The following is a 23,977-nucleotide window of genomic DNA, read 5'->3' as shown; positions in this document are numbered from 1 at the left end:
ATTACCATAGTAACATATCACTTAGCACTAACCTGCTCCAGGGCAGGCTAACCTAAGTTAAGCTAAGCTTGCCACACCCCCGGCAAAAGGAGGGATCCCATTGACCAAGGAGCCATATTAGATAGTTTGATTAGCGTAGGGAGAGAGTTCTTTGAGAGATCCATTTTTCCATCATGATTCTTGTATGAGCACTACTGATTCAGCCGACAAGGAATAATTAATTTACAAGATCTTCTCGAGTCATAAATTGCAAACACCAAAGTCGAACATTGAATGTCTTGCGCTTTTTTGCGAGTGGTAGCCTATATTTTTGTAATGTCGGCGAAGCGGAGAACAAAGCACTCATAATTATATGACAGTGTTATTAGTAGGGTAGACTGAGTACAGTTGAGGCATGGGTACAGTTGATGCGCAGCAATCCTGAGACGTGATTTTTAGTTTGCACATGAATACTCTACGTCTTCTTTGATCCCAGGAAATTAGAGCACATAACCCATCTCCCTTACGGAGATATCGGCGAAAGTTGTTTTACCTACCTAAGATCTTGATTTTATCATGTCCCTTCTACAATAAATGCAACTTACATCATTGCAAACGTCTAGTTTTCCAAACGTGTCTAGTGTTCTGTGCAGTAGTGAATTAAGCAAAAAGTGTCTCAACTATATTCAGTCTACTACACCATAGCATATCATTTTTGTAGAATAGCATAGCAACTGTCACTCAAGAGTCGTTCGAAAGTCAACATTATGTCACCCGGGCTCTTTTTCGCCCCGGTCACTTTTAACATGACACAGCCATTCTAAATAGGTTCTACACATACGTGAAATACATTCCCTATTTAATGGATAGAGAGCAACCCTCCCAGCATTACTACATAGCAAATTACTTGAGTTTTTCACCTGTTTTCCAGAGATATTTCCAAAATGTCAGCTAAGAAAGAGGACGATAGAAGTATCCTTTCCGAACCAAGTACTTATCTAATTAGGACCTAGAAACTGGTTAAAGGAAACTTTTTTTTGTTAATAACTAAGTAAACGCAATAGGCCTATGTCCAGTTTCCCACTGGTTTGTATGCATGGCCCTTCATGTCATTAAGATAATGTGTGAGATTTAATATGTTGTTCTCATCAAGTAATTCTGATAGATTATCTCAGAAACTTAAAATGAATGTGAGGTCGATACGAACTGATAACCGGAGTATAGAGGTATAGAAAAACATCCAATCTTTTATTTACATCAATAAACTACTCAGAGACACGTCGGCTCACAGACAGTACAAAACAATATGCAGGACAAACATTACAAATCAAAATGAGGGATACAAACAGTGGCGCACACGATGCCTATAAATAAAACAAACACACAAAACATCACATAATGCCTAGTGTCCCGTCGTCTCTGATCTGCTATATACACGGTCACAAATACTAGCTTGTTTTAAATCACCCATAAAAAGCACATGCAAACTCACCCAGCTTCTCCACTTAAGTCACTCCACATGTCTCCAAAGGTATAAACGCTACGGCACTCTGTGCAGGCTACAAATCATATATTCCCAAATCAATAAACAACTATTTCGTATTATATCAAAAGTTCTTGCTGTACCTGTTAACATAAACACTACAGCGGTATTCATTGTAAAAGCTGCTACTTTAGCTAATCCAGAAAGCTAGTCAACAACTCCCTCATCTGGCTCTGACAACTTTTTGTCTGACAAAGTGCTATGTGAGAATGACGGCGTTTGGTTTAACAAAGTGTTGTGTGAAATTATGCCGTTTTTTTTTACACCGTTTTGTGTGAGAATGATGCCGGTCTTTTGACGCCGTTTTGTATGAGAATGATGCCGGTTTTTTGACGCCGGTTTTTCTGAGAATGACGGTGTTTGGTTTGACGAAGTTTTGTGTGAGAATGACGCCGTTTTGTCTGAGAATGACAGGGGTTTTTCTGAGACTGAAGCAGTTTCGCCTGTGTCTGACGACTTTTGGTCTGAGACCTGACGCCTTTTCGTTTGAGTCTGTCATTTGAGTCTGAGATCTGAGGATGTCCTAAAATGAACACCATACTGTTGCCATATTTATGTCTACAGTCTATTGACAGGCCCCCCTTCAGACCCTAACTTTTGCTGATCAATTACGCTTGTGCTCGGAGATGGACTGTATGCTGCTGCTATTATTTTTTACACTTAACATTACCAATAAAATGATCTTCAAGGTACAAGTTGTGTCCTTCATTTGTTCTGCCTTTTGAGTGAATAATGGTTAGCATTCTGTGCGTGTAACGATCAGTGTTTTGTACAGTACCAGTGGTGGAAGAAGTACTGAAGTTTAGTACTTAAGTAAAAGTACAAGTACCCAGGAAAATGAAAGTAATAGTAAAAATAAAAGTACTACATCAACAATCCTACTTAAGTAAAAAGTACTCACTTTTAAATTTACTTTAAAAGTAAAAGTAAAAGTACTCACGCAATGGGTTGTCTCTCAATGTCTAGGCTGTGCCATTTTGATAAAGAAATAGCGACTGGTAATAAATGCCTCTACAGATGTCACTACTAGTAATAATTATAAGCAACAACATTTGTTAATTGGAAAGGTTGGTGTACTAATTGGGCCTATTGTCTGTAATACTGTTCACACTCTATCTTACAATTCTGCGGATGACAAGTTATCTACCAGGGATTATTTGCAAAGTTAATACCATTAAGCCAAACCAATAAAGACACAATTTTATATATTTTAATCTTTTATTTAATTGTAAACGTGTAAAAAATGGAAATATGAACATGAAAAACAAATGGAGTTGTTAAACTGGTCAATGCAGAGTTTTATGCTCTATTGATTGCAGAAAAGGAAAAAAAACACAGACATAGCTAAACCACCAGCTTTATCTTACCACTACGTTAAATAAATAATCAAGGTACAATCGTGTTATTTTGATGCTATTGCTGTATGTCAACATGTATTCAGCTAGATAACAGTATAAAATCATGTCAGTAACCGCATACGATATGCAAAAGTCATAGACATTAACTTAGCATAGCAAGAACTCTGCATAACTCGACCTGTTTCTCCAAATTTAAAGGCGAATTTTTGAAGGCTAGCAACTCCTTTTTTGAGGTAGACAGGAAACGCACTGAAACCTCCACGAGTTATTCTTGGGGCCTCTGAACTTGAACATGTCCTCAGATGAGGCTGACTCTGAATCCATGCTGAAAAGTTGTTTGTTAGTCAGGCTGTTTGTCGAATGTTTAAGCAAAACAGGCAAGGCTGTCGCTGCCCTATCTGAGGCGGCTGCCCTATCTGAGTCGCGCATGCATAGTAGTTACCGGATCGTAGTCGCTTGCTTCACTTTGCGACACTGTTTTTTATTCATAAATGTATGTAAAATGGCCCGAGCAAAGGCTCATGGGAAATGGGATGACAGACATGTCATGTTGTACTGTTCCAAACTCTTTATTATCAACAGAAAATATAATTCATTTTCGCATATCCTTTAGTCTGACCACTGATTTTATTAACCACCATAATGTAATGTTGCTAATTGGAGCTTGAATGTCTTGTGTAATGTGTTTATCCGTGTGCTGCTTCCTTTACCTTGTGCTGTTCTTCTAGGTTTTTCGTTTTTTCAGTTGTGTAAATAAAGCGCTAAAGCGCCACCCACAGGCGTGGGGTATGTACTACAGCCCGTTCAACACAATCTGGTGGCTCCGTTTTTACGCAAATCTCTCGTTACCAGGCTCCTTCTTTACGAAATTAAAAGATTGGATAGGTGTGAAAAATTAACCAGATTACATGAATCTAGACTCCGTGTAAAGGGGGCCTTAGGCCTCAGATCAGTAAAGATGCGTTATCTCACGGTAGGCTACATGGCAGTGGTGACAAATCCAGATCTTGGCCGCGTCAGTTCAAATCAAATCAAACAGTTCAAACTACCTTAGACAGAGCCCCCGCCCACCTTAGACAGAGCCTGGTGACTTTCTCTTGTTGTCCAAAAAAATCCTTATTCCAAACACTTCAGGCCTTCCAGCTGTTTCCGAACAGGCCGATCCAAACGGCATCCTGTCCCGGTAGGTTCTGGGCCAGCAGCTGGTTTTCTATGGTGTTCCAGCAGCTGGCGAGGGGCTTACAGTGCAGGTCCGAGCTGACTGGTTTGCCAGTAGGCTACTATAGATCTGTGTACAGTTGCCTGCAGCAGGCAGAGGTCTTATGTAGTTCTTTATGGAAAACTACAGTATAATGTAATACTCATTTAACATCCCACTGGCGTCTTTGTTGTATTTACAGTCGTTCGACTGAGTTAAGAAACTCTATGTTGTTGAATGCAGCCCTAGTGCAGACTGATATACATATTGTACGTCTACTATTGTGTTGCCTTGGGCCCATAGACTTATGTAAGGGATAATGTAGCCTATAGAACGCAGGTCATTGTCGGGAAAATAAGCCCCGACAGGGCGAACAGCACCCCGACGCGACCGCAGAACGTTGGGAAGCCCCATTCAAGTGAATGGAGCATTCTACAGCATTAAGAAGAGCCGTGTAATAAACACGTTTATTATACGGCTCTTCAGAACGTTCCAAAAAGCCCCGTTGATTTGAATGGGCCATCCCCAACGTTCGCAGGTACTTATTTTCATATAATGACCTGCATATAATGACCGCTGTGCTGTCAATGGCAACGGGTTTTGTGCTTCTGATATAGGTCTTTCGTATCATTCCGAAAGTATTGAGTCCGGTAACTTATCAATGGAGTTTCAGCGGACTGTTGAGCAGCTGTGTTCTAAAGAATGTTCAACGTCTTTAAAGTTCAACGTCTTTGGCGAACTATTTCTCTGCTTTTTAACACTACGTATAGTAACAAATACATTGTAAAAAGACACACTGTGTTAAGTTATTTTTTTGTTTTGGCAAGTTGCCGTATAATAAGCGGGATAATGTATAGAACGCAGGTCCTTATCGGAAAATAAGTCCCTTCAGGGCGAAGCAAGACACCTCCGCTTCGCGTCGGTGTCCGGTTCACCCTGTCGGGACTTATTTTCCGATAAGGACCTGCGTTCTATACATTATCCCTTACTTATGCCTATTCCTTGGACCCAGTGTGATTTTAACAACAGCGGCTTCAGATCAACTTCTTCCCAACGGTTGTCTGTTAGGGCTTGCTGCAGTTCCATATCGTACCACAGATTTACATGGGGAAATTGTGGGGCGCTGTGGAGTTGGCTGTGGACAAAGGCGTCCTCTGACCCTCATTAAAACTATTAGGCCTATACTAACTGTAGGCTAGTGGAAGAGGCGAGCTATGTAAATATATATAAATGAAATATTTAAACACCCAATCAAAGTTTTGTGACTTATAAACATAACCCTAACGTAAACATGCTTCACTCCTTTAAAGATCTAGATCAATACACAAAGCCATGACTCAACCCCCTGACTTACGTCTTATGGTCTTTTAAGTATACACTATTGGAGTGAGATACCAACAACCCGAAGAAAATCCTCAAACAGGTATTATTTTTTATATTGGTTGTTTTTTCAAAACCATACCCCTTGGGCATTAATCAGTTACTTTCTCCTTAAACCCCTTATTTCTGCAGCCAATCGTAATTTTCAAATAATCCATGTATGCCTCTACTTATTTCTTCCATATGACGACGGACATTACAGATACAAATGTAAGAATGCATTTTTCATAATGATTATTAGCCTATTTAAAAACAGACAGGTTTAGACTCCTCGTTCTTGTCTTCATACGCCAGTCCAGTTGATGGCAGTACACACCGGCTTTCGGGACCCAACGAGAAGTAAGCTATGATAGCGCGCCTGCGTGAGATTGAGTGACGCAAAAATATTTGAAAGTGTGGCGGTTAGAGAAAACACATACGCAAACAAGAGGACTCAGCTAGCTTCAGACAGACAAAAAAAAAATCAAATATGACTAGCACATTACAAGGAATTACTTTGAAGGGGAGTGCAGAAGTCGTTGCTGAATTCTTCTGTAAGTATGTGATAATGTTGCGTACGTCAGTTCTGCACAATTAACACGAAGCCCGTCAACTCCCAACTAGCGTTGGGATTTTAACTGCTTGCATTACCAGATGGCATGGCGTTAAAGTAACGTTAGTAGCTAGAACAGCAACGATAGTATGATTTTCGGATACGAATACAGCTTTTACAGGTTCTTTCTCTGTGTTCATTTACGAGTCTTCTCACTTGTTTAACTTACTTATTGCTAGCTTTCCAGTCGGCATGGTGTGTTATTAATGCAATCAGGAAGTGAATTTAAAGTCGAAAACGGCATCATATTGTAAACATTTTAGCATTTATCACATCATATTGTTAAACGTGTGTTTTTCCTGTCACTACAATCCTGGTGAATGCACGATCTGAGGGCGAGGACGCAAACTGCTTTCAAGAACGTAATGTAACGTTAGCTAATTTTGCTAGCCACCTCATGGCTAACTAAGTAGCCAAAATATTTCTTTGAAGTCATCCGCTGGCTACATTCCAACTTCAGCAGCATAGCGCAGGCGCATGGAAGTGTAATTCAGACATGGTTATCTGACAATTAAAAATATTTGGCCTTTGACCCCTTATCCACTGGATGTGTATGCAAGGCTTGTCTATTTGTAAAACACCACGGTGGGCGTGTGTTCGTTGACGGTCAAACACAGTTACTCTGTTAACATGTCGACCCCTCACCTCAACACACAAACATACCTATTCAACATAACAAATGAGATGAAACAGAAAATAAATGTGTCCTATATTCTCTCAGCGTTCGGCATCAACAGCATCCTGTACCAGCGCGGCATCTACCCGCCGGAGACTTTCACCAGGGTCACCCAGTACGACCTCAGCCTGATGCTGACCACCGACACAAAGCTGAAGACCTACCTGGCCAACGTGGTGACGCAACTGAAAGGTGAGCGCTCTGAAGGCAAGGGGTCAGTGTTCCTAAGCAGGATCCATGGCGATGGCCAGTCTAACCTTTGTAAAGCTGTGAGGAACAATTCTGTCGTATAAAATGTAAAGACATTTAAAGGATGGGGTTCTGCCGAAGGGACATGGTCTTCATGGCGAGGGTGGTGTGTGTAATTTTGTGTGTTCATGTGGTAGGAATTATGTTGTATTGTTCTGTGCAGAGGAGGCTAGTGATGGTCTTCACCTGTGTGTGTGTGTTCCATGTGGAGTCAGGATGTGTGCTTTAATTGTGTGTGAGTTAGAGTGGTCTTTGTAGAATGCTTTGATTAAATGGGTGTTGGTCATCATCTGTGTGTGTGTGTGTGTGTGTGTGTGTGTTTCAGAGTGGCTCTTTGAGTGTACGGTTCAGAAGCTGGTGTTGGTAATCACCTGCTTGGAGACGAATGAGGTTTTGGAACGCTGGCAGTTTGACATTGAGTGTGACAAAACTGCCAAAGACAGCAGGTACAAACAAACACACACACACACACACACAAGAGTTCAGTCACTTTAAACATCACAAAATCCAACACTCATCAGACACCATCACTATGCCTTGTGTTAAGATTTGAATCTCTCTGCATTGTGACTTTGTCTAATGCTGTTAAACAATAACGAGTTGTTCCTTGTAGGCTCTCTGCTTTCTGCATTTGGGTCAGTTCACAAATTTGTATGTATAAGGGTTCATCATCTCAAGTGTGTGTGTGCGTGTGTGTGCCAGTGCTCCTAGGGAGAAGTCCATCAAAGCGATCCAGGTGGAGATCCGCAACGTCATCAGACAGATCACAGCAACGGTCACCTTCCTGCCTCTGCTAGAGACTGCCTGTGAGTATTGTGTGTGTGTGTGTGTGTGTGTGTGTGTGTGTGTGTGAGTGAGAGAGAGAGAGGTGAGAGTTTGTGTTAGAGGACTTTGGGCACAAACACGCATAGGAGTAGACAGGTGAGTGAGTTAAAAAGGGCTGTTTGTGTGAAGGTGCTGAAGGTGAAGGTTCTCCCCGAGTGTATTGTCTCGTGTCGACAGGTGTGTTCATAAGGTTTGTGTGTTTGGTTTCACTTTGTGTGTTATGTTTTGTGTTTTCTGAGACATCTGACTGTTGTGTTTGGCTTGGACTAGGCGCTTTTGATTTGCTGGTCTACACGGACAAGGACCTGGAGGTACCAGAGAAGTGGGAGGAGTCTGGCCCTCAGACCATCAGCCAATCGGAGGAAGTGCGTCTGCGTTCCTTCACTACGTCCATCCACAAAGTCAACAGCACAGTTACCTACAAGAGAACAGACTCCATGTAGACACACACACACACACATAGTCGGCAGCATAGTGGCCTACAAGAGAACCGACTCCATGTAGACACACACACACACACACACACACACACACACACATAGTCGGCAGCATAGTGGCCTACAAGAGAACAGACTCCATGTAGACACACACACACACACACAAAGTCGGCAGCATGGTGGCCTTCAAGAGAACAGACTCCTTTTAGTCCCCTCCATCCCTCGTATCTTGTGCTTGGGCAGCACCTGTGTTGAGTGAGGGGGAGCTGTTCAAAATGAGTCCTCACCAGAAAGACTTCAGAACGCTCTGAACACGGTATTATCATCATTGTTATTATCATGACCGCTGACCTGGTATGCTTTCAGGAAGCGTTCCCCCAGTTAGCGCCTCCACAAGTGTTCAAGAAAACACTATTGTCATGCAGCCTGACTGTTCTGCTCTCGCTGTCTCTCTTGTTGTCCTGACTGTCCTCTAGCTCTCTGTTTCTGTTGTTCTGTCCAGAGAGTATAACCAACTCTCTCGTTTTTCTATCTCTTTTTCTGTCCTGGTGTAAATAGTGTCCGTTGATCTCAGGTCTTCACTAATGTCTTTTCTGTCAGCCATGCTCAAGCGATTTGTTTTAGAGGTCTTTTATGAAAATGTAAAGAAATGTTTCCTGCAATAAATTTTCCTCTGTATCCGGTCTTTGTGGCTGTTATTCCACTTGTGGCCAGCAGGTGGAGTAAGGTGTCTTCAGTTCCCTTCTCTGGATCTCATTAGTAGCCTTATTATTAAGCTCCTCAGCAGCACTTTTGATTACACTGATTTCCGTCAGGTGTGTGTGTGTGTCAGGATGGAGGGAGAGTGTGAGTGTGTGTGTGTGTGTACACAGGTGGGGACCAGGAAGCATGGAGGTGACAATTTGGTGTGAGGTATCAATCCCATTCTGTCTAAACTACCATATGCCGGTAGAAGAATGGATGAAACCTATTGATTGACCAGCCGGTCTAGCAGAGAGTGTTGGCTTTACATTTACAGTCTGTCCTTGATCCGGGTCACCAGTCTGCCATCCTATTTGATTCAGTGGCCAAGGCTGTTTGGTATAGGGTTTGGGGAGACCATCCCTTAATCCATCTAAAATGTTTGGTATAGTGTTTGGGGAGACCATGATCCCTTTAATCTGTCAAACTTGAGGCCCGCGGGCAAGATCCATCCCGCCCAGCTATGTCATGCGGCCTGCCGGCGCCTTTGAATGTTGTAAAAAGTTCCATTGATTTGAATGGGCCACGGTATCATTTTATTTGGCCAGCCAGGTAATATCTAATATCTATCAGAGCTGGCCTGCCGCGCCCATCTGTATGTCGCATGCACCACTAATATTGCAATGCACTGCCACTGCGTTGGTAACCTGCATCAATATAGGCCCGCAAGCGCGATCCCTTGCCCCACTGTCTGCAGCCTCATCACCTGAAGTCAAAATTTAACTTGCAGCCTGTCTTGCCCCCACCCCCCCCCCCCCCCCAAAAAAATGGCAAAATTAATGCATGGCACAACTATGGGAAAATCTCTCTTTAAAGAGGTATCCAAATGTGTAAATGAAATGGGGCTGCCTTGGGACAAACTTGTGGGGCTGACCATAGATGCAGCGCCTGTGATATGCAGAAAAGAGGCATAAGAAATAAATGCTACTGATGTTTATTTAAATTTGATATCTGCGTTTATAGGCAATAACAAATAGGCCTAAGATTAAGCCAACTTATCCCAGATTCAATTGGCCTATGTTAAATTTAAGTTCATGATATGGTATTACTGCTAGTGCAAACAATAAGTTGGAAGTGACAAAATATGTAGTGTAGTGCAAACAGTAATGTGACAGTGAATGTAAAGTGACGAGTGCAAAACTGGCGGTGGTGTATCAATGTCCATTTAGCAGCCTGATGGCCCTCGGGTAAAAACTGTTCTCCAGTCTGCGTGTACGAGACCGGATGCTACGGTACCGCCTTCCAGAAGGCAGCAGGGTAAAAAGTCTGGGTGGTAGCAGTGGGTAGTATTGGGGTAGTCAGTGGTTAAATTGGGCCGGGGCTGTCCGGGGCGGAGCCCCGGCACATAAGCTGCCGGGTCTGGAGTTTTGCAAAGCAGATCTGCTCAGCAGCTCCAGATTTTGGCAGTCTGCCTAGTCCATTCACGAGCAATGTTGTCCTACTCATTTACAACTTTTCCATTGCTATTGCATTGCCAAATCTATGTTGTTTTAAAACACAAATCTAAATAATGGTAGGGAAAGGCTGGCCTAGACATCTGGAGCAAGTTTGAGAAGTAGGCATATCGCGCACGAAACTTGCGCAGCAGCTCCTCCTCCGCGATCAGACACACAACGTCAATCGGTCATCATCAGACATATCGAAGTAGACAGGTGAATGGCGAGGTAAGAGAAACAAAATTAAAGGGGCACGGTATTTTGAAAGAGGTCGATCATCACCAATAGTCTAATATCATTAAATATGGGCTTGCATTTTCATTAAGCAGGATTATTAACCTTAGACATGCAGGGATAGCCTGCTGTGTCAACTCGCAAGCGCTAGTTAAAAAGAACAATGCTGCTAATTCTAAATGATTTAGCAATTAGTCTATGCGATCTCCGAATCACATTTCTCATTCCTAGCTGGATGAATTTCAAACGTATTTGTATCTATGAATCAGCTCTTAATGTGACCTCATCAAACACACTCAAAATCTACAGAGTATATTAAGCAACATATAAAAAATGCTGGAGTTGTTGGCTGCTTGCTTCACTGCTTGTGGATGGTTGCTCATCATCTGAATCTTCCTCCTGGCTATGCATTGGTCCTTAAACATACACTACTCACAAAAAGTTAGGGATATCGGGCTTTTGGGTGAGTAGTGTATTTTAGCATTGACCCTGTGAATATTTTTTTTAAATAAAAAAAATGTGATTAGAGAAAAGTAACCTACTAACAAATACTTTCCATTTCCCACCACTTGTTTGTCATGTCATCCATTCATATGGATGTGAATCAATCAATACTAATACAACTTTAACGGTGATGTGTTTTTTGTTTAATTTGGCAACTTATTTACTGCATAATCCACAAAAGATTTGTGAAATTTGCCCCTCTGGATCAGAGCCCCCCCACATAGAAAATCCCAATTTAACCCCTGGGGGTAGTATTAGGGAATTAGGATTTTGGGTTGTTTGGGGTAGAGAGTAGAATGTGAGATCATCCATGGACATCTTTTGTTGAAAGCTTAGAGGCTTTCAATAAACTAAACCGCAGATACACGTGTTGGGCCTCCTCGTCTTCCGATTGCGAAATATTGAAGTTGCACTTTTCTCAGGTCAGGTCAGTACTAAACCCCCGGGGAAAATATAGGTGTGTGCATTCGCACTTCGCATTGGCATGACAACACACGTGACAAGCTTAGTTGGACTGTATTGTTTTTTATAATTTTTGGGGGTGAAAGTGAAAAATTAAACTCCGTTTCACATCCCATTTCCTCACAACTAAAATGTGCAAAAGAATGACAAAGATTTTCCAAGTGTTAATGTCCAGGGACTGGAAGGACAGCCTAACAGGAGCCACAGCCATTTGCTGTCCACTGAGCGCACTTTGAGTTTCCCTAGCAAGAGTGGTTGAGAGCGAAACAAAAGTGAAACCAACAGTTGTGTTATGGTTTTTGGTTAAGCGTACCCAACATTCTGATCAACACACACTGAACGAAGTAATAACAGCCGTTCTAGGTACATTGAACCGTTAAAGGTAGGCCTGCGCATTTGTTTTTGGTTTTGGATGTTAGGTTTTTGGATGTTATTTGAGTATCATGAGAGGTTTTGAATGTTATTTGAGTATCATGAGAGATGAACATACATCTTGTTTAAAAAAAATGTTATTTAAGATAGAATAGTGCTCGTCTACACCTTAGTCTAAGTCTAACTCAGCTTTGAGAGCAATAGTGTTGTAGGAAATATGATCCGCAATGATTTTCCTTTAATTTAGATACAATAGTCGTGTTTTGCATTTATATCATGTTTCTACCTTGCAATATGTTATTTAATTGTGTTTATTTGTGAGACAATCCGTTGCACTTCCAAAAAGCAGGCCGCTGCGCACGTGTTATCTACGGCAATTTCTATTCGGTAACACACTTGTTTCAGTGCTTATAGATGTCTGGCTGATAACTGACACTGTCGTGAATAGTGCTTAATACGCAGCAAATAACTCATGAGTACATTAAGCTGTGAGAGCATAGAAAGGACATACAGCCGCGGAAAAAATTAAGAGACCACTTCAAAATGATCAGTTTCTCTGGTTTTACTATTTATTGGTATGAGTTAAAGTAAAGTTAGCATTTTAGTTTTATTCTATAAATTACTGACAACATTTCTACCAAATTTCAAATAAAAATATTGTCATTTAGAGTATTTATTTGCAGAAAAATTACAATTGGTCAAAATAGCAAAAATAAATTGAATGTTTTCAGATCTCGAATAATGCAAAGAAAACAAGTTCGTATTCATTCTTAAACTACACAATACTAATGCTTTAACTTAGGAAGAGATCAGAAATCAATATCTGGAAACACCGCATCTTTTTTGTTATATTGACCAATTGACATTTTTCTGCAAATAATGCTCTAAATGACAGTATTTTTATTTGAAATTCAGTAGAAATGTTGTCAGTAGTTTATAGAATGAAACAAAAGTGTTAATTATACTCAAACACATACCAATAAATAGTAAAAAAAAGAAAAACTGATAATTTTTAAAAAGTGGTCTCTTAATTTTTTCCGCGGCTGTATATAGACATATCTATACGTCTATGTGTGAGAGCACTAGTGTTGTACTGAAGTTCAAGATTCGGACGTTGGACTCGGATTCCAGCATTGACTGCACCCGAAAGTTATGGATGAGGTGGTTGTAAATAGGTGTATAAGGTACACTGACATATTTTATGTTGCTTTACATAAACTTGCTTTACATAAGCAATGGCAGTGGTTGAGACAGACTGTGCACAACCTTATACTGCCATCAAGAGGACAGAGGAAACCGAGGGTAACAAGTAGCACATTTACTAAGGTTTATTTTAAGCAGTTGTACTATTAGGGGACAGCCAGGACAAAAGTAATTTACAGTTAAAATTGTGAAAACCTCCCACAACACCAACATTTTACAACATATCATGATATTATGCATGATGACTGTTGCCTTAACTTTGATACAACAGTCAGTATTCGCATGCATTTCATGTTTCTATCTTGCAAAATGTTATGTTATTACGTTTATTTGTGAGTCAAACCGTTGCACTTTCAAACAGATGCCCATCGTGACCTTCGCCCATGTGTCTTCATACTGTATGTTATCTAAATCCCCTGATACGCTCAAAGACACTTACAGCTCATAAAAAAGCTCTTCAATTTCTCACTTCCACGAATCACTGTATAAACATAGATATGTATGCACTTATTTGGAGTATCTGGGGGTTCTGCATTGGTGGGGACAATAGTAACAAGGGTTACTCGTCCCTCCATATACTGTACATTAGCCATTATATCCTATCCTGTATTCCTTGTAAACAAGCAAGCTACAAGAAAGTCTCGGATTTTCAGAAGCACTTTATGCTCTACAGAATAAACATGAAGTTAAATCTTTTCATGAAAACAATTATTTTATTCACCAAAAATCAACCGCTGATGAAATATACATAGATCCATCAAACTTGGGTTATCATCTTGAACTCTATGATAAAATGTCATAAAAGGTAGGTGTTTAGCAGATAGATGAATGTTTTGACACGGATGTGTGTCCATCATCGTTGTAATCTGAGACCCCAGGAGTGTTAAGGGGATTGGTCATTGCGAACGCCAAGGGTGACTTTAACACTGGCAAAAACTTTAATGGATGCGCTTGTGAGTTGCTGCAGTCTTGTCGGTGTCGTTGCCATGAAAAATACCATCTATACCACTGGACAGTAAAATCCATCAAAGTACACCTCAGTAGACTGAGTTGTCAGGGGTCCCAATCACAACATGTTTCCCAACAATGGACCCAAGAAAGTTCAAGACAATGGAGGATGTCCCTGGTGATGCTCTGCCAGCCCTCAGTGGTGGAGACTGGCATGAACTCCTGTGCCAAGGAGTCCCATATCGCCTTGGCGACCTCACCAACAATACTTCCACAATGATCACTCCCACATGATAGCTGAAAGCTGGTGCGGGAGGAGTAACCAGTGGCCAAGTATCTGTAAGAAAATAAAATAAAATAGCAAGGAGCTTTTGACAACAGACGGTCAAACTGGTCCCTGTCCAGACTGTAATATCTCTGAAACCTGCCCCGCTAATAGTAGGGGCAAAGAGTGTTGCCCACGAGCATAGTTTACACCTCGCTAAAATCATCATTTCGGCCTAAATGTGGGTGACTGATAAGTTTGAGTGCATTTGCTCTATGGAGTTTCTAAGCAGAAAACTGCAAGGATGAATGAACAGAAATCACAACAGAATTACACATTAGGCCTTCATCACATGTCTGACTGTAATTTCTATTTCTCCTGTCTACTAAGATGGTGAAGGTATTTTTCAAGGGCATTGGATATGCCGAGAGGTATCTTGGAGAGATCAAGGCCGATCTGCAAAGACGACTTTGTGTGGCTCAGGTCAGAGATGTACTGGACTGTGATGTCATCTTGGTCCTCTGTCCAATCGTCTCTCGAGCTGGAACTGATGTTGAGGCTGCACTGAGTACGATTCCAAGTGGGTTAAATATCCTGTTTCCATATAATATTGTTCTATAATGCACTAGAAACATGTTTTAACCCTGGTAGTGCCAGTAATGAAGAGTATTTATGGTAGCACAATTAACCTGTTTAACTTGTGTTTTATTCATTTTGATTGTAATATGCTCAAAATGTCTTTTACACCGTTAGGCTCGAGGGATACAATTCTCATGGTGTTTCATCGCGCATTCGACCCGGAAGAAATACTACCCAACACCCAGAAGTATGTCGAAGGGAGGGGAATAACGCTGGACCTGCTTTTCAATGAGGAAAGAGGACTACTTTCTTGCAAAAGAAATGAGAACTCTAAGAAGCAGGCTGCAGATTACCTCAACAAGTATGCACCTGGCCCTACAAGCATCAGTAGGCTGTTAAATGCCATACCTACATGGATCCGTAGGCCATTAAATGCCAGGCGCCTTGTGTTATTTACAGTTGCAGGTGTAGTCATTTTTTGGGCATTGTCAAAAAAAGGCTATCTCAACCCTAAACCTTTAGGAAATAATGCTTCAGTCTATGTAACAGCTATACCTTAACAGCTTGAACAAAATGGTGCCGCTACAATTACTTTTAATATGGAGAATGGCCTCTGCCATTGGGGTCTGTAAGGAAATGACTGCGGTCTGTACGTTTTTTGGAGCCACCCGGTCCTTTGTGTCTGCTCATGTGCGACTTCAACACTAACATGCATACACACAAATGTATGGTGAAAAAATAAATTGGTTAATTTTAAGTATGTTTGCTCAATGCACTTCCATAATGAAACTGAAACCGTCCATTTAAGCCAGCCATCAGCCTTCATTTCATACAAATAGTGAATCTTCAACCTATAACCACATTCAGTGGACGGTGGTGTAGCTGGTGGCATTTTCACTCAATACGTAGACTTCCATCTTTACCGTCACAGAGAGCAGTTAAAGTGCTTTTGGATAACTGGTCAAAACATCAGCCATCATAAGCACACACATAAGCCACCTAGGATAGTCTTTAATCCATAGAATATGTTTGGCATAGTGTTTGGGGAGACCTTCCCTTTAATCCATCTAAAATGTGGTGTACTCAGGCCACAACACAATAACACCACACTCAATTATTTTGTTAGTTTTTTTATTTAAAAAGAGAAAAACAAATCTGACATAAATAAAGGTTCTGGAAAAGTTCAGTACAAAATGGCGACCCTAGTGACAAACCTGGGCCCTAAGGCCATTTTTTCATCTACAAAGTGCTGCAGTTAAAAAAAGACTTCTGTGGAGAACATGTGAGCCCCATCGCTTCTAGGAGAACATGTGAACCCCATCACGTCTAGGAGAACATGTGAACCCCATCACTTCTAGGAGAACATGTGAACCCCATCACGTCTAGGAGAACATGTGAACCCCATCACGTCTAGGAGAACATGTGAACCCCATCACTTCTAGGAGAACATGTGAACCCCAAGTTGCAGGGGTCCTGTGGGGAGACCGCTCTGTGTGCAGCACCGGCCCAGTCTAGAGGTTTGCTCGGTCTGGAACAGCAGAGTTTGTCAGAGAGAGACAGATGTTTGATGAACAAAGGGAGGTGTGTGTGTGTGTGTGTTTGTGTACTATGCATCCGTGTTTCATTTATAATAAAGGCGCATTTCAATAATATGTTTTTGTCTGTTCCCATTTGCCAAACGGCTGTCATCACTTCAGAGATGGTGTTTCTTTCATTCATTCATTCATTCGTTCTTTCTGTCTTGTTTGGTTATCATTGGCATTAATCACTGAGACATGCTTTAGTAGTTCCGTATTAAGCAGCGTCTCGTTCAAACCCTCATTTAGGGACATCAAACAGCCACCGGCATCTTTGTCAATGGCAACGCATGCATTAACATCCCCCACCTGTGTGAGCACACAAGCACACATTAACATCCGCCTGTGTGAAGTGCGGCGAGCTTTAAACACACACACACACACACACAAACATGAATAGGCTACACCTGCTAGGATGAGGGGCTCAGAGAGAAGTGTAAAGAGTGGCCGACCTTTGAACTGCTGGGATGCCCCACACACACACACACACACACACACACACACAAAGAGTTCTTGTCTGATTTGGGCTGTGATTGACCTGGTGAGGCCCCTCCCCCAGAGATCCTCTGTGAAGTGAACATCTCTGAACATCTCATCACTAACTGACTGAAGGCTGTGCTGGTGAGACAGCAGAAGATTCTGGGCTGGTTTTGACAGCAGAGGATTCTGGGCCGGTTCTGCCAGCAGGGGATTCTGGGCCGGTTTCTGACAGCAGAGGATTCTGGGCCGGTTCTGACCAAACGGAGCAAACTTGTGTCTTCACATGCTCTCTGCTAGAAGCCGACTTCATGTACAAAGATAGCAAATGTTAAGATAAGATGTGGCACTACAAAGTGACAAAGAAAAACCACAGTCTTCCTCATGAAAGGTTAACTAACATACGTGCACACATCGATCTGTGTGTGCACACAGATATGTGTGTGTAGACCGGTGTTAACACACACACACACACACACACACACACACACACACAGATGTGTACATAACTTCTACAGTGTTAACTAACATACATGCACACAGACAAACGTGTGTAGACCGGTGTTAACACACACACACACACACACAGACGTGTATGTGGATGAGCACACATGGGTGTACGTAACTGCTACAGTGTTGTGATGGTGTGAATTAATTTCTAAATTAATTTCTGTATAAATAAGTTCCCTGCTGGCTACCTCTGAAAGTGAGCTGCACAAGTACAGTGTAAGAAACAAAAATACCCCAATAAATAAAGCTTAGTGTCACGCCTCCTCAGGGTGTGTGTGTGTGTGTGGGAGGGGGGGGGGGGTCGTTGGTTAGGAGGGGAGTGTTCAGGAGAGTCAGATGGGAGCAGTTGCAGCACTGATGATGAGGCGGAGCCGGAGGGGCAGGTTAAGGCCGCTCACACCTGAGGCCCGTGAAGACTCCAAGGGCAGGACGAACACGCCCGGGGCAGGACGAACCCACCCGGGGCAGGACGAACAGGTACGGGTGGGGTGTGACTGTGCCCCGTGTGTCTGTCTCACAAGGAGCCATTGATCAGGTCGTCCTCCTCGCCCTGCTCGGCCAGCAGCTGCCAGTTCTGCCTGTTCTTCTTGCAGCCCTCCAGCAGGGGGAGACAGTCTTCAGACAGCCCAGAGAGCGTCTGAGAAAAAGAAGGAGAAGAAACACTTCCTATTCAGTTACATTTAGTCATTTAGCAGACGCTTTTGTCAAAAGCGACGTACAAGGGAGAGAACAATCAAGCTAAGAGCAATAAAACCTGGTGTAAATACTGCTTTTTTTTTTTTCAAGAAAATAAAAAAATGACATAGAAAGAAAAATAAGTGCGGGTTAGGAAGGGAGGTGCTCTCTGAAAAGTTGGGTCTTCAAGAGCTTCGTGAAGGTAGAGAGCGACGCCCCTGCTCTGGTAGTGCTAGGCAGGTTGTTCCACCAACATGGAACTACAACTGAGAATAGTCGAGATTGACGTGCTTGCACAGGCGGCAGTGCCAGACGACGCTCACTGGATGAGCGCAGCGTCCTGGGTGTAACATTTGCCCTTACAAGAGCATATAGGTAGGTGGGAGCAGAAGCAGTAAGCACTTTGTAGACAAGCATATTCAGACAACAAGCCCTCTCTGATTGGCTCTGATTCACCTGCTTAGGTAGGCTACTACTCTTCAGCAAGGCCGGGTCAGTATGTTTACACTTTAAATACCTCAAGGTAGAGTGAGTATGTTTACACTATAAAAACCTCAATGTGATTGGATGGACATGTGTAGTATGGGGGATGGGGGGGGCTCTGTTGATAGTTTAGGACTCTTACCTCGTAGAGCTGAGTGCAGATTCCGTCGATGAAGGAGACCTGCATGCTGGGGATCTTATCTCGCTTCTCTCGGTTCATCAGGTCCTGGGGGGCGGAGGTGGGGGGTAATAAAGCTGTTTATATCTGCCAGGGCTACCCAGAATGAGTATTAAATGATCTGTCTGACCTAGTACACTCACATGGTAACAAACTATTGCATAGGTTTACACTCACACATCCTTACACACACACCACTAGTGACAGCTCAAATTTTTGGGATACTGATATGGTTTTGGTGTGTTACTAGGCAACTGAGGTGCTTACGATGGGCTCGATGTTCAGCTCTCTCCTCTCCTTGTCCCCTTGCTCAAAGAACTCCGTCGCGACCAGCTCCGCTATCTGCCAAACCAAACGAAACCAAAGCAAAATTCACGACTCCTCGCTTGCAACATCCATCTGGTTTTCTTCCATTCGGGCTCTTTCAGCAGAGTGACCTTCACAGGACGGCCGGGCCACTCGTCCTCCCATAAGGACTGAGTCGCCACGGCACTTCATTAGACAAGGGCTCACTCACATAGTTTAGCAATTAGCTGTAATTAGCACAGGGGGCACAGCCCCTGGCTTCATCAACAGGTTGTGTCTTTATCTATCTACACTGGCGGTGGTCTTCTGCCCTACTTGGTTCAGGACATACAACAATATAAAATACACAAATAAAATTTCAAGAGGAACAGGGTCAGAACTTTGTCTTCACATAGAGAAAACAAACTGACATACTGTCAGGATGATTAAGAAAAGAAATAAACTGATGATATTCATTATCTCATGGGTGAATATGTTATGGAGAAACTCATGGATGAATGTTAATAGTTGCAGGTGAATGGGGAACACCCTCTCTTCTGAACAGGTGAGGGTTAGTCATTATGGATCAGTTGCTCATGAATGACTATGTGAACTGATGCAGGTGAACGGAGGAACTCACCCTCTTCTGAACAGGCCAGGGTTTGGTAATGGCGGAGATGTCACATGCCGTCATCAACATGGACCTGCAGAAGACAATCCCACATCAGCCACACCCACAGGTCAACAATCACAGCATTCACTTCACCTACTCATCAATCACAGCATTCACTTTACCTACTGATCAATCACAACATTCACTTCACCTACTCATCAATCACAGCATTCACTTCACAGACTGATCAATCACATCACCTACTGATCAATCACAGCATTCACTTCACAGACTGATCAATCACAGCATCCCCATCCCAGACTGATCAATCACATCATTCACTTCACAGACTGATCAATCACAGCATCCCCATCCCAGACTGATCAACCACAGCATCCCTATCCCAGACTGATCAATAACAGCATTCACATCACCTACTGATCAATCACAGCATTCACATCACTGACTCATCAATCACAGCATCCCCATCCCAGAATGATCAATCACATCATTCACTTCACAGACTGATCAATCACAGCATCCCCATCCCAGACTGATCAATCACATCATTCACTTCACAGACTGATCAATCACATCACCTACTGATCAATCACATCATTCACTTCACCGTCTGATCAATCACATCACCGAATGATCAAAAACATCATCCCCATCACCTACTGATCAATCACATCACCTACTGATCAATCAATCAGTCACAATCAATCACTGGCGCACATCCTCACCTGAGCAGATCCCTGTGGTCACCGTCGTCCCACTCAAACTCACTGCTGCTGGCCAGGTCAAAGAACTCCCCCCTCTTCCTGACAGAGAGAGATGTGTGTGTGTGTGTGTGTGTGTGTGCATCATAGAGAGAGAGAGAGAGAGAGAGAGAGAGAGAGAGAGAGAGATGTGTGTGTGTGTGCGTCATAGAGAGAGACAGAGAGAGATGTGTGTGTGTGTGCGTCATAGAGAGAGAGAGAGATGTGTGTGTGTGTGCGTCAAAGAGAGAGAGAGAGAGAGAGAGAGAGAGAGAGAGAGAGAGAGAGAGAGAGAGAGAGAGAGAGAGATGTGTGTGTGTGTGTGTTTGCCAGAGAGAGAGGTGTGTGTGTGTGTGTGTTTGTGTGTGTGTGTGTGTCAGAGAGAGAGAGAGGGAGAAATATGAGAGACAGGACATGTCTTCTGTATATGTATATATCAGTAAACAATAACATGGCACACGTCTTCCATATATGTACATATAAGTATTTACAAATCAGATCTGTAGCTATACAGTATATATACTATATATATATATATATATATATTAGCTATCCATTTTACATTTACATTTAGTCATTTAGCAGACGCTTTTATCCAAAGCGACTTACAAGGATGTATACACATTTACACTGATGGCACACTGCACATCAGAAGCAATTAGGGGTTCAGTGTCTTGCTCAAGGACGCTTATACAGGGAATTGAACTGGCAACCTTCTATCCGTCAGCATGACACAAACACCATCCTTGGTATTTTCAAAACAGGATTTATAAATAGAGTCATAAATGCAACAACCTGTCAAAGGACCTATCTTAAGTATTTATAAATCAGCCATCTTTGACATCCTATCATGAGTATTTATAAATCAGCCATCTTTGAGACCCTATCATACGTATTTATGAATCAGCCATCTTTGAGACCATTGTAAATATTTATGAATCAGCCATCTTTGTCATCCTATCATAAATATTTATAAATCAGCCATCTTTGAGAACCTATCTTCAATCCTCTCTCAAAGGCAGCTGCCTCTGACACCTTCACCTACCCTAAAGGGGAGGGTGTGTTGGTGTGTGTGTGCGTGTGTGTGTGCCTGTGTTTTGGTGGTGTGAAATGGAAAAAAAAGTGATGGTGACATCACCTACTTCAGATAGTCTCCAAAATAATGTGACATGTTTGTGTGTGTGTGTGTGTGTGTGTCTGTGCCAAAAATATGGACACACAACACACACACACACACACACACACACACACACACACACACACACACACACACACACACACACACACACACCACCTACTTCATGTACAGAGCCAGGTCGGTGGCCAGGATGGCCTTCTCAATCATCTTCAGAGTGGCTTTGTACTCCTCCAGCGACAGACCGCTCAGAATCTGACTGCCCTGCAGGACGGAGAGGAGAGGATGTGTGTGTTACTTACTGGGCATTAAGCACTGGTCAAAGTGGTGTGTGTGTGTGTGTGTGTGTGTGTGTGTGTGTGTGTGTGTGTGTGTGTGTGTGTCTTTTACTTACTGGGCTATTGAGGATCATAAGGCACTGGTCAAAGTGGTGTGTGTGTGTGTGTGTGTGCGCGTGTGCGTGTGCGTGTGCGTGTGCGTGTGTGTGTGCGTGCGTGTGAGTGTGCGTGTGCGTGTGCGTGTGCGTGCGTTACTTACTGGGCTGTTGAGGATCATAAGGCATTGGTCAAAGTGGTGATGCTCCATAGTAGAGTGACAGTACAGCTGGGCTAGAGGGTGCTCACTCCTACTGACGCGCACACACACACACACACACACACACACACACACAAAACATACACAGCTTTTACTCTCAACACACACACACACAAACATACACACACACCCATTCATGTCTTTCTCTCTCTTTGACTCTCACACACATGACACACACAGGCAAATTACATACTCACACACACACACACACACACACACACACACACACACACACACACACACACACACACACACACACACACACACACACACACACACACACACACACTTGGAGGAGCGAGCTGACCTCTTTATGTAGGTGTTGTTGAGCCCCCTGTGGTCCAGGTCATGGCTGAGCGTAGCGATCATCAGGGCCAAGATCTCTAGCTCACTCAGCTTATTCTACAATCACAGGAGAGCAGAGGAAAATCCCTTTAAAGTGAGGAGAAATCTCACACCCACAGGAACACACACAGTGCAGAGGAGAGGAGAGGAGAGGAGAGGAGAGGAGAGGAGAGGAGAGGAGAGGAGAGGAGAGGAGAAGAGAATCAGCTCCCTTTAAAATGAGAACAAATCTCACGAGACCGCCAGGACATTTAGGAGACAGATTGTTGGGATTGTGGCAGTGAGATGTTGGGAAGACAGCAGACTGTTGGGGTGTGCTGCAGTCTCAGAGCCTCAGAGAGCAATGTTAACCCACTTGCAGTAGAGCTAGCCACAGCAACCATCACCTCAATCCTTATTATCATCAGTGATGGTTCAAGATCATGAGAATATGATGACGATGATGGTGGTGGTGATGATGATGATGAAGATAGTGGCGATGAGGATGGTTACTATGACAATAAAGATGATGGTGGTGATGAGGATGGTGACTATGGCAATAAAGATGATGGTGATTGTGGTAAGGAGGATGGTTACCATGACAATAAAGATGATGGTGGTGAAAGACACAGTTTTCACATACTATTTTCAATGCCCTTTGTCTCAAAATGGCTGGAACTTGGCCTATTAGCATGTAGATGATCATTGGAAGCAGAGACCCTTCCTTTCACATACGTATGCATTCACCTTCACACCCGTCACGTTATGACTAATCTAGGCCCTCCCTGTCATAATGTATACATACACCGTCACACCTGTCACGTTAGGATCAAACTCCCCTCAAGTAGATCTCTTGTCCACGCACCTTCCTCTCACGGAAGAGTGTCACATTTACATCAAATGCACCAATGCGAGGTGATTCATTTAGCTTCCCCCTCACCCAAGTTATCCTTCCTGCCTGCCAAAAAGTCCAGAGCTTTAGCCCACACCTTATATTCCCCAAACCTCCCCTCAAACGGACAGCTGTGGATTATCTTTTATACCATTGTGTTAGTATGTTAAGTCTGTAGCCCTATAATACTTACAAAATTATCTTACCATTCGAAGAAGACTATTCTCAGTTATCAGTCACCTACGATATGAGCTTACAGCGCTGTGCGTTGGAGATTCCAAGAACATCACATTGTGGAGACATCGATGTGCGCTAAACTTTGCTAAACGTTGTCATTTGTATGTATGATCAGCTAACTTGAATTAAATCAAGAAATATAGCTTTAACGTTTCATTAGGGATTCACCATAGAAACGAGACTCATACAGTAATGACGAGGATGGTGACGTTGACAATAAAGCCTCTGTGTGTGTGTGTGTGTGTGTGTGTGTGT

At 42.8% G+C, this 23,977-nt stretch overlaps 2 protein-coding genes across 2 annotated transcripts in view; one reads left to right on the top strand and one right to left on the bottom strand.

The window, feature by feature from the left end:
- Positions 1 to 5,927: 5,927 nt before the first annotated feature.
- mad2l1 (MAD2 mitotic arrest deficient-like 1 (yeast)) lies at positions 5,928 to 8,243 on the top strand (the record flags this gene model as incomplete). The annotated part of the gene is made up of 5 exons (XM_080859803.1): positions 5,928 to 5,991; positions 6,772 to 6,918; positions 7,301 to 7,421; positions 7,678 to 7,781; positions 8,071 to 8,243. 5 exons carry the CDS (start codon positions 5,928 to 5,930, stop codon positions 8,241 to 8,243), a joined length of 609 nt encoding a protein of 202 aa, XP_080715929.1.
- Positions 8,244 to 17,646: 9,403 nt separating this feature from the next.
- The window catches only part of pde5ab (phosphodiesterase 5A, cGMP-specific, b), a 49,865-nt gene continuing 43,534 nt past the window's right edge, over positions 17,647 to 23,977 (bottom strand). The window contains exons 15-22 of the mRNA XM_080860018.1: positions 22,577 to 22,671; positions 22,213 to 22,300; positions 21,839 to 21,939; positions 20,526 to 20,603; positions 19,807 to 19,870; positions 19,149 to 19,223; positions 18,846 to 18,929; positions 17,647 to 18,182 (exon numbers count right to left, since the gene is read on the bottom strand). Of these exons, the coding sequence (XP_080716144.1) occupies positions 18,060 to 18,182; positions 18,846 to 18,929; positions 19,149 to 19,223; positions 19,807 to 19,870; positions 20,526 to 20,603; positions 21,839 to 21,939; positions 22,213 to 22,300; positions 22,577 to 22,671 (708 nt within the window). The 3' untranslated portion in view covers positions 17,647 to 18,059. The remainder of the gene's footprint in view (positions 18,183 to 18,845; positions 18,930 to 19,148; positions 19,224 to 19,806; positions 19,871 to 20,525; positions 20,604 to 21,838; positions 21,940 to 22,212; positions 22,301 to 22,576; positions 22,672 to 23,977) is intronic.

Source organism: Sprattus sprattus (assembly GCF_963457725.1).
Source record: "Sprattus sprattus genome assembly, chromosome: 21".
NCBI classification, from domain to species: Eukaryota; Metazoa; Chordata; class Actinopteri; order Clupeiformes; family Clupeidae; genus Sprattus; species Sprattus sprattus.
Note: the sequence above shows the minus strand (reverse complement) of the source record. Positions and strands in the feature narration are given on the sequence as shown.